Source organism: Topomyia yanbarensis, unplaced genomic scaffold (assembly GCF_030247195.1).
Source record: "Topomyia yanbarensis strain Yona2022 unplaced genomic scaffold, ASM3024719v1 HiC_scaffold_6, whole genome shotgun sequence".
Classification (NCBI taxonomy): Eukaryota; Metazoa; Arthropoda; class Insecta; order Diptera; family Culicidae; genus Topomyia; species Topomyia yanbarensis.
The window spans coordinates 289579-300226 of record NW_026683824.1 but is presented as its reverse complement, the minus strand read 5'-3'; the positions used below and the strand labels follow the sequence as shown (position 1 = coordinate 300226).

At 40.6% G+C, this 10648-nt stretch overlaps 1 protein-coding gene across 1 annotated transcript; it reads right to left on the bottom strand.

Annotated features, from left to right (window-relative positions):
- Nucleotides 1–4970: 4970 nt before the first annotated feature.
- LOC131695939 (histone H2A-like) lies at nt 4971–10625 on the bottom strand. Its single transcript, XM_058984468.1, has 2 exons — nt 10451–10625; nt 4971–5182 (listed from the first exon to the last, which is right to left on the bottom strand). Exons 1-2 carry the CDS (start codon nt 10623–10625, stop codon nt 4971–4973), a joined length of 387 nt encoding a protein of 128 aa, XP_058840451.1.
- Between the last annotated feature and the right edge of the window lie 23 nt (nt 10626–10648).

Below are 10648 nucleotides of genomic sequence, written 5' to 3'. Positions count from 1 at the left end.
CTAAAAATATAAAATTGTTCTATAAATTGCAAAGTTATTGCCGCGTTGACCTGAAAATTTGTCATTTCATTCATAAAGGAACAATCATTGAAATTATGTCAATTTATGCTTTGCAAGATTTGAAATAACTTCGAAGTGTGGTCACGACACCCCTGTTATGTCATATACATCACCAACCCATCTTTTCATCATTCGTTTTGGTGTAGCTTTCGCTTAGTGTCAGAGTTGCGACATTCACTGATTTTCTTGGAAGGATTTGCAAAAACCTTCGAGTTTGTAGATTAGAAAAACATTTTCTCATGATTCACTGGTAAAAGTACAGAATTACCAAGCGCAAACTTAATACTAGTTAATAAAAGAAACTTTCTAATTAAATTCTTTTTCCATTTTACATTCGTCCTAATAAGGACGGTTTGTAGATAGCTATGTTGATACAAGACGGGAATCTTTTAAAACAATTAAAACCTTACCGACGATTGTTTTTACTGCGTACATACATCTTTCCCCTTTCGCAGCTCACTCCGAATGAGTACGCCTCGCATCAAGGTGTTCCTATTTATAGACTTTACAATGCAGATGGAAGGCCGTCCTTTTGTTCGATAAATGAAAATATTTTCATCATTCGTTTTGGTGTAGCTTTCGCTTAGTAGTAGAGTTGCCACATTCTATGATTTTCTTGGAAGGATTTGCAAAAACCTTCGAGTTTGTAGATTAGAAAAACATTTTCTCATGATTCACTGGTAAAAGTACAGAATTACCAAGCGCAAACTTAATACTAGTTAATAAAAGAAACTTTCTAATTAAATTCTTTTTCCATTTTGCCTTCGTCCTGATAAGGACGGTTTGTCTATGTTGATACAAGACGGGAATCTTTTAAAACAATTCAAACCTTGCCGACGATTGTTTTTACTGCGTACATACATCTTTCCCCTTTCGCAGCTCACACCGAATGAGCACAGTTTTCATCATGGTGTTCCTATTTATAGACTTTACAATGCAGATGGAAGGCCGTCCTTTTGTTCGATTAATGAAAATATTTTCATCATTCGTTTTGGTGTAGCTTTCGCTTAGTAGCAGAGTTGCCACATTCACTGATTTTCTTGGAAGGATTTGCAAAAACCTTCGAGTTTGTAGATTAGAAAAACATTTTCTCATGATTCACTGGTAAAAGTACAGAATTACCAAGCGCAAACTTAATACTAGTTAATAAAAGAAACTTTCTAATTAAATTCTATGTTTGTCTATGTTGATACAAGACGGGAATCTTTTAAAACAATTCAAACCTTGCCGACGATTGTTTTTACTGCGTACATACATCTTTCCCCTTTCGCAGCTCACACCGAATGAGCACAGTTTTCATCATGGTGTTCCTATTTATAGACTTTACAATGCAGATGGAAGGCCGTCCTTTTGTTCGATAAATGAAAATATTTTCATCATTCGTTTTGGTGTAGCTTTCGCTTAGTGGCAGAGTTGCCACATTCACTGATTTTCTTGGAAGGATTTGCAAAAACCTTCGGGTTTGTAGATTAGAAAAACATTTTCTTACGATTCACAGGTAAAAGTACAGAATTACCAAGTGCAAACTTAATACTAGTTAATAAAAGAAACTTTCTAATTAAATTCTTTTTCCATTTTGCCTTCGTCCTGATAAGGACGGTTTGTCTATGTTGATACAAGACGGGAATCTTTTAAAACAATTCAAACCTTGCCGAAGATTGTTTTTACTGCGTACATACATCTTTCCCCTTTCGCAGCTCACACCGAATGAGCACAGTTTTCATCATGGTGTTCCTATTTATAGACTTTACAATGCAGATGGAAGGCCGTCCTTTTGTTCGATAAATGAAAATATTTTCATCATTCGTTTTGGTGTAGCTTTCGCTTAGTAGCAGAGTTGCCACATTCACTGATTTTCTTGGAAGGATTTGCAAAAACCTTCGAGTTTGTAGATTAGAAAAACATTTTCTCATGATTCACTGGTAAAAGTACAGAATTACCAAGCGCAAACTTAATACTAGTTAATAAAAGAAACTTTCTAATTAAATTCTTTTTCCATTTTGCCTTCGTCCTGATAAGGACGGTTTGTCTATGTTGATACAAGACGGGAATCTTTTAAAACAATTCAAACCTTGCCGACGATTGTTTTTACTGCGTACATACATCTTTCCCCTTTCGCAGCTCACACCGAATGAGCACAGTTTTCATCATGGTGTTCCTATTTATAGACTTTACAATGCAGATGGAAGGCCGTCCTTTTGTTCGATAAATGAAAATATTTTCATCATTCGTTTTGGTGTAGCTTTCGCTTAGTGGCAGAGTTGCCACATTCACTGATTTTCTTGGAAGGATTTGCAAAAACCTTCGGGTTTGTAGATTAGAAAAACATTTTCTTACGATTCACAGGTAAAAGTACAGAATTACCAAGTGCAAACTTAATACTAGTTAATAAAAGAAACTTTCTAATTAAATTCTTTTTCCATTTTGCCTTCGTCCTGATAAGGACGGTTTGTCTATGTTGATACAAGACGGGAATCTTTTAAAACAATTCAAACCTTGCCGAAGATTGTTTTTACTGCGTACATACATCTTTCCCCTTTCGCAGCTCACACCGAATGAGCACAGTTTTCATCATGGTGTTCCTATTTATAGACTTTACAATGCAGATGGAAGGCCGTCCTTTTGTTCGATAAATAAAAATATTTTCATCATTCGTTTTGGTGTAGCTTTCGCTTAGTAGCAGAGTTGTCACATTCACTGATTTTCTTGGAAGGATTTGCAAAAACCTTCGAGTTTGTAGATTAGAAAAACATTTTCTCATGATTCACTGGTAAAAGTACAGAATTACCAAGCGCAAACTTAATACTAGTTAATAAAAGAAACTTTCTAATTAAATTCTTTTTCCATTTTGCCTTCGTCCTGATAAGGACGGTTTGTCTATGTTGATACAAGACGGGAATCTTTTAAAACAATTCAAACCTTGCCGAAGATTGTTTTTACTGCGTACATCCATACAATCTTTCCCCTTTCGTAGCTCACACCGAATGAGTACGCTTTGCAGCCTTCGATGTTTTGGTAGCATTTTTAGTGGCAGTTACTACCGCCTTTTCAGTGACTGCGTTTCTTAGCCTTTGGCTTTTTGGCCTTCTCACCGCCACCACCGTTTTTCCTCTCTCCGGTGGTAGCCAATTTGATTGGTCGTCCGATGCAGCTTCTCACGACCACGCACGTCTGTTATGCACTGCGTCTTACACACGTCTGGCTTTGAGAAAAGCTGCGACACCCCTATTTATAGGTTTTATCATTAATGTTGATTCTCATTTAAAGTAGTTTTTGAACTATTTAAACAAATTTTATATAGCAAACAACGTATCGGTAGCAAGCGTTGAACGTTTTCCTTCCGATTTATGAAACAAGATTGGCAATCCGTTTAGTAGAAGAAAAGTTATTAAGGTTCAAATTGTACGTAACGCTTTCGCTAATATTCACTACTATCGCTTTCTCGCTCGTTCTCGTGGCGTGCATGAGCCTTTCCTTTCCGCCCGGGTTCTAATGACATAACCGAAACTAATATGCCGGCTTTCCCCCACCAACTGCTCTCGTCAAGCAACCCAATACGAATAATCAAAGGAACAAACATGTAGTGAACCTATATATAAACTTTTCATTATTTTATTGTTTATTTGCTGCACCATTTTGACGGCTCTGTGCGGGATGGGCTGAAAATTTTCACTTTTCCGAGTCGATTTCGAAAGATTTTTCAAAACACTATTTTTCCGTTGATAATGAATGTCCTACATATTCCAAAATTTAATACAACATTGGTACAAATATTTTCGACAAAATGCCGAAGAAATTGATTAAATCCATTCAGTACAACAAAAGATATAAGCGTTCAAAATCTTACATCATTTTTCTGCCGAAATTTTGAAAAGGGGCCCCTATATTGAAAGGTAAGTCGTTAGTCACGACAAAAAATCGGTCGGTCTGTTTTGGTCATCATTCGTCGTTTGAACAGCATCACAGTGGTATCAGTAGTAGAGCAGAATTTTCGCGCCATGGCCCGTACGAAACAGACCGCCCGCAAGTCCACCGGAGGGAAAGCTCCCCGCAAACAGTTGGCAACGAAGGCTGCCCGTAAAAGTGCCCCAGCTACGGGTGGCGTTAAGAAGCCCCATCGCTACAGACCAGGAACTGTCGCGCTGCGAGAAATTCGTCGCTATCAGAAGTCGACAGAGCTACTAATCCGCAAGCTGCCCTTCCAGCGTCTGGTTCGTGAGATCGCGCAGGACTTCAAAACCGATCTGCGCTTCCAGAGCTCAGCCGTCATGGCCCTTCAAGAAGCCAGCGAGGCTTACCTGGTTGGTTTGTTCGAGGATACCAATCTGTGCGCTATCCATGCCAAGCGAGTGACCATCATGCCGAAAGACATCCAACTGGCTCGCCGGATCCGTGGGGAGCGGGCCTAAATTTGGTGTGTGCCCATCACCCCCCAGAACGAAACAGCAACAAACGGTCCTTTTCAGGACCACAACCAATCATATTTTACTAAGAATTATTAGCAGAAATTTTCCGTTTCCCTCCAAAAATGCTCAGGCGGGTGGCTGTGTGTGTTTGTTAGACAGCACGCCGATGGGGGATTTTTTGCCAGCAGCACCACCTCGTACCGATCGACAGTAGTAGCGTGTGAAAAACAAGACCCATTGAGGGAAATCTTGCGCGGCCGATTTGTGATTTAGCACCAAATCGATGAGTGAACTTTTGAGAGATTGGGTGAAATCGTCAATGCCATGATATGAGGGAAACTATTATTAAGCGTCTGACGAGCATTGCAAAAAAAAAAAACTTGTGCAATGCTCACAGAAATGTACGTTGATGATTATCGGAGTGAAAATCAAATTAACTCTTTTTATCAGAAGAAAATAGTCGCCCTGAAAAGGGCGGTTTTTACGGCTAGAAAGGAGCGGGATTTAAGTTGCTGCGGAGGCCCTCTTTTCAGTCTTCTTCGGCAGCAGTGCGGCCTGTATGTTAGGCAACACGCCACCCTGAGCAATGGTCACACCGGAGAGCAGTTTGTTCAGCTCTTCGTCATTTCGAATGGCCAGCTGCAGATGACGGGGGATGATTCTGGTCTTTTTGTTATCGCGAGCAGCGTTTCCTGCCAGCTCCAGTACTTCGGCGGCAAGATATTGTTGATAATACCGTAAGAAAACACGAAGTATTTCTGTAGGTAGGTTTGAGATAACTTTATTTGATTCTTGTTCGTCAAGTTATATAATGCTAACATAGTTCGATATCGATTGATATTTCATGCACTGTTTATCACAGTCCCTTATTGACTGCCATACCCTGTCATACCCTCTGCCTATAGTAAACAACACATCCATGCGCGGCGTCCATATGCAAAAGCTCAAGTTACCCACTTGAAGCTTTTGTCACATGACGTTCTGTCAGATGACATCTCAGAGCTTTTTATAGCACGTTCCGTATGACAGTTCTTACTGTCAACTGCCGTCCCGTGAATGGCAAATTGTTTATATACAAAGAATATTTCGTACGTATATCACTGCGAAATATTCTTTTTCAACACTTCCCCACAATTTGCACATTCAATACACCGAATAACTTTCTGTGTATATTTTTAGGTAACCCCTTAGTGAAGGCATCTGCAGGTTGATCGACGCTTGGGATGAACTGTAGTTTTACTCTACCATTTTTGATGAGATCCCGGATGAAAAGGTATTTGATATCCAAGTGTTTCATCCGTTGATGTGATCTTGGCTCCTGTGCTATGTTGATACATGGGATGCTATCTTCCATTATGATGAATGGTGTTATGTTTACATCCAATTCATTGAGAAGTTGTGTTAACCACACTCCTTCTTTCGTAGCAGCGCAAAGTGCTATCAGTTCTGCTTCACTTGTTGATAAGCTTACAGTCGGTTGTCGTTTCGTTGACCACGAAATAAGATTACCGTATAGTAGAAATGCGTATCCTGAAACTGATTTCCTATCATCAGGATCATTTGCAAAATCTGCATCGGCAAATCCTACTAAAGCTGGATATTCGGTATTTGATGAATAAATTATTTTTGTATTGCTCGTTCCCCTCAAATATCGCAATATTCGTTTTAATCCTGACCAGTGCCAATCGGTGGCGCAGTTAGCATATTTGCTTAGGGTGTTTACCGCAGAGCAAATATCAGGTCTAGAAGTTAGTGAAAGATATTGTAAGCATCCCAGCAGTTCTCTGTATGGCTCTTCAGTGATTTTTGCCTCAGATTTTGACCATTTCGTGTTGATATCCAATGGTGTCCCCACTGGTTTACAATCAGCCATCCCAAATCTACTAAGAAGTTTCTCCACGTATATTGTTTGAGAAATTTCAATAGTCTGGCTTTCCAAATCACGATTTATCTCCATTCCCAGGAAGTGCTTAATCTCTAACATGTCTTTCATTTGGAATAACCTTCCAAGTTTCTTTTTAATCCACGTAATTGCTTCGATGTTTTTGGCAAGTAGTAAAATGTCGTCTACATATAGTATTACTATAATGCCTCTAGATTTTGACTTATAGATGCAGTTGTCATTTTTGAGAGGGACAAAACCTAATGTTTTCATTGCATCATCAAAATGTTTATTCCAAGATCTGCTTGCCTGTTTCAATCCATACAAACATTTGTGTAGACGAACAGTTTGTCTTTGCCCATTTACGTTTGGTGGAAGTTTCGTGTATATTTCTTCTTCTAACTTCCCATGTAGAAATGCAGTTTTGACATCCATTTGATGTACTAACAATTTATGCTCGTTAGCAAGGGCTAGTGCTAACCGAACACTCTCTAGTTTGGCGACTGGTGCAAATGTTTCACAGTAATCGAATCCAGGACGCTGTGAACACCCTTTTGCCACTAATCGTGCTTTATATCTTCCATCTTCTTTCATTGAGAAAACCCATTTTGAGTTAATTGGTTTAACTCCTTTTGGCAAACAGTTAACCACTGTCCAAGTACCATTTTGATGTAATGCATCAAACTCTTCTTGAATAGCATGCTTCCATTCTTGCCAATCAGAAACTTTCTTCAATTCCTCAATAGTTTGCGGAATCTCTTCGTTGAAAATCATTGCTGTTTTTGCTGTATAATCGGAATACCAACCCGGTATCTTTCTCTCCCTCTTGCTTCGACGCAATGATTGACCATCATCGACGTCCTCTCTTTCGTCTGTTGGATTTTCATTTGTACTTTCATAGTCAGTTTCGCCAACTGATTCTTCAAGTGAATCTAGATTATCTTGCTCTGTTTCGATGAGTGTGCATTCTTCATGCTGTTCTTCATCAGAAGGAAGGATAGCATCATCCTCGTCTTCGTTCTGTTCTCCTTGGTTTAAGCGTGTACATCTAATTAAATCTTGACCAGATGATTCTACGAAATCCATGTTTGTGTGGTCAATATCTTGATTGGCTCTGGTAGATTCATTGAATACTACATTTCTGCCAATTTCTATTGAACGCGTATCCTTGTTCCATAATCTAAAACCATTATTTGCGTACCCCACAAATATCAAAGGTTTTGTTTTGAAATCTAATTTCTGACGCCTCTCTTTAGGTATTTGTTTAAATGCTTTACACCCAAAAACTCTTAAATGATTCAAGTTTGGTCGCTTTTTGAACCATTTTTCATACGGAGTTTTGTCCTCTTCTATCCCACTTGTTGGAGATCTATTGATTAGATATGTTGCTGCATATAATGCTTCTCCCCACATATCTTTCGCTAATCCACTTTCGTAAAGCAAAGTTCTGACCTTTTCCATTAAAGATCTGTTCATACGTTCACTTACACCATTTTGCTGCGGTGTGTATGGAACAGTGAACGTCATTCTAACACCATTTCTTTTGCAATGAGCTTGAAATTCGTTACTTGTATATTCCCCTCCATTATCACACCTTAGCATTGAAATACGTCTTTCGAAGAATGCTGTCGCCATTGCTTCGAATTCTTTAAATTTCTCGAAAACCTCCGATTTCTGTTTCATGAGGTAAACCACGAGAAAGTGCGTATAATCATCTATAAAGGTTACAAAGTAACGATAGCCATCATAGGTTTCCTGCTCCATGCTTCCACAAACATCCGAATGTATGAGTTCCAGTGGTCGTTTTGATCTTGGCAGCTGCAAGTGTTTAAATTTGGATGCAGCCTGCTTCCCCGCCATACAACCATCACATACATTTGTTTCACTAATATTTCCAGAAGTTAGATTGATACCCTCAACCATTCCCTTCTTAATTAGTTTCTCCAAACTCGTATCACTGATATGGCCAAGTCTTTTATGCCATGTTTCCAAACTCACCTTCTTTCCGAACAATGCTAAGTTTGTTCCATCTTCCGCCGACTTTTCTTCCCGAAATAGATCAAGGTGGAATAAACCATCAACGAAGATTCCTGAAGCAATTACTTCATCTTCAAATTCAAAGATAACCTCTTCATCCGTAAAAGTAACCCTTTTACCATTTTTGCTAACCCTTCTAACCGAAAGGAGATTTTCTTCAAGACCCGGAGTAAAAAGAACGTTGTACAATTTCAATTCTTTTATTGTATTGTTACCCACAACACTCTTTAATCGCATTTTTCCAACTTTTGTTGCCCGTAAATTCTGGCCCGCTTTCGCCGTCGAAATGGTGATTGGCTTCTCTAATTCTTGGACATCTTCCAGCAGCTTCTCGTCATTAACCATATGGTCGCTTGCTCCTGAGTCAATTACGAATCTGACTCTCCTACCACGATCCGCTTTGGTCATCATTGCAAAGCTCTTTTTAGGCTCCATCTTTTGCTGCTTCTTGAACTTATCTTTCTCCTTCGCGTTAAACTTTTTCATTAGTGGGCATTTATTTTTAAAATGCCCAGTTTCGTTGCAACCGAAGCATCGGGTTACCTCTCTCCTTGGCTTGTACTTTGAAGACAGCGCAACGTTTTTCGTTTCTGTCTGCTTCTCTTCCCCAGCTTCAGCATCAATAAACATTCGTTTGATCTCCATGATCGGCTTGGCACACAGTTCTTCATTCGTCAGTACCATCAGAGCGCCTTTGACGTGTCGGTACTTGTCTGGCATGGAGATCAGTAGAGCATGAACTTTTTCCGATGCTGTCATTTTTGAACCCATACGATCTAGCTCGCGAATAATCAGATCGTACTCATCAAAAATCATGGACAATTTGTCGTGATGTCTTTGTTTGATGGTATACAACCGGTCCCGCATATTAACCATAGCGGCTGTACCGCCCTTTTGGTACGTTCTGACCAGAGTATCCATGGCTTCTTTCGCATAGTTGAGCCCAATGAGTTTATTCAAAACATCATTGTTGACCATCATGACAATCTCGTCCAATGCTTCGACGTCGTCATCAAGCCGTTTTCTGAGCTTAGCCTTCCTGGCTGTTTCTAGCTCTTCCGAGGCACCTACTACTGGTTCGTAGAAGTCCTCTTCTTCGGGCGTTCGTAGCAACGTGTGCTGGAGTTTCATCTTTATAAGATGATGTTCCATTCGCCATTTCCAGGCTGGGAACCGCAACTCCGAACCGTCGAATATCGATTCGCGGTTGACGCTACCGAAGTATGCCGTCGTCGGCACGGTGCGCTCGAGAGTTCCCCTCTCGTAGCCACCACCTCTTCTGTCCTCGAGAGTAACCCTCTCGGCAGATCCTCCAGCTTGCTGCTGGGTTGCCATCCTCTCGGCAGATCCTCCAGCTTGCTGCTGGGTCGCCATCCTCTGCTTGCTCCCGAAACGCTGGTGCTCGCTGGATGCCGTTTCTTCCCGAAACGCTGGTCCTCGCCGGATGTCGCTTCTGTCCGAAACGATGGTTCTCGCTGGCCGTTTCTACCCGAAACGCTGGTCCTCGCCGGATGCCGTTTCTGCCCGAAACGCTGGTCGTCGCTGGATGCCGCTGCTACCGGAACGATGGTTCTCGCCGGCCGTTTCTACCCGAAACATGTATCTTCCAAAACAACTATTTTACAATAGTCCAGGTGGCTAGTTCCAGTTAACTACTGGGCCCATAACCTGTTGATAATACCGTAAGAAAACACGAAGTATTTCTGTAGGTAGGTTTGAGATAACTTTATTTGATTCTTGTTCGTCAAGTTATATAATGCTAACATAGTTCGATATCGATTGATATTTCATGCACTGTTTATCACAGTCCCTTATTGACTGCCATACCCTGTCATACCCTCTGCCTATAGTAAACAACACATCCATGCGCGGCGTCCATATGCAAAAGCTCAAGTTACCCACTTGAAGCTTTTGTCACATGACGTTCTGTCAGATGACATCTCAGAGCTTTTTATAGCACGTTCCGTATGACAGTTCTTACTGTCAACTGCCGTCCCGTGAATGGCAAATTGTTTATATACAAAGAATATTTCGTACGTATATCACTGCGAAATATTCTTTTTCAACAGATATTCCATCACAGCTGCCAAGTAGACGGGTGCTCCGGCACCGACACGTTCAGCATAATTTCCCTTCCTCAGCAGACGGTGAATTCGGCCAACAGGGAACTGGAGACCGGCACGAACTGAGCGGGATTTTGGCTTTCCCTTCACTTTTCCTCCTTTACCGCGTGCAGACATTGTTGTAGGTTTATCGCTGTGCG

Coding starts and splice junctions, on each gene's coding strand:
- LOC131695939 (XM_058984468.1), bottom strand. CDS start 10,625: ATGTCTGCACGCGGTAAAGGAGGAAAAGTGAAGGGAAAGCCAAAATCC. Junction 5,183..10,450: donor AGCTGTGATGGAATATCTGT/TGAAAAAGAATA, acceptor AACAATATCTTG/CCGCCGAAGTACTGGAGCTG.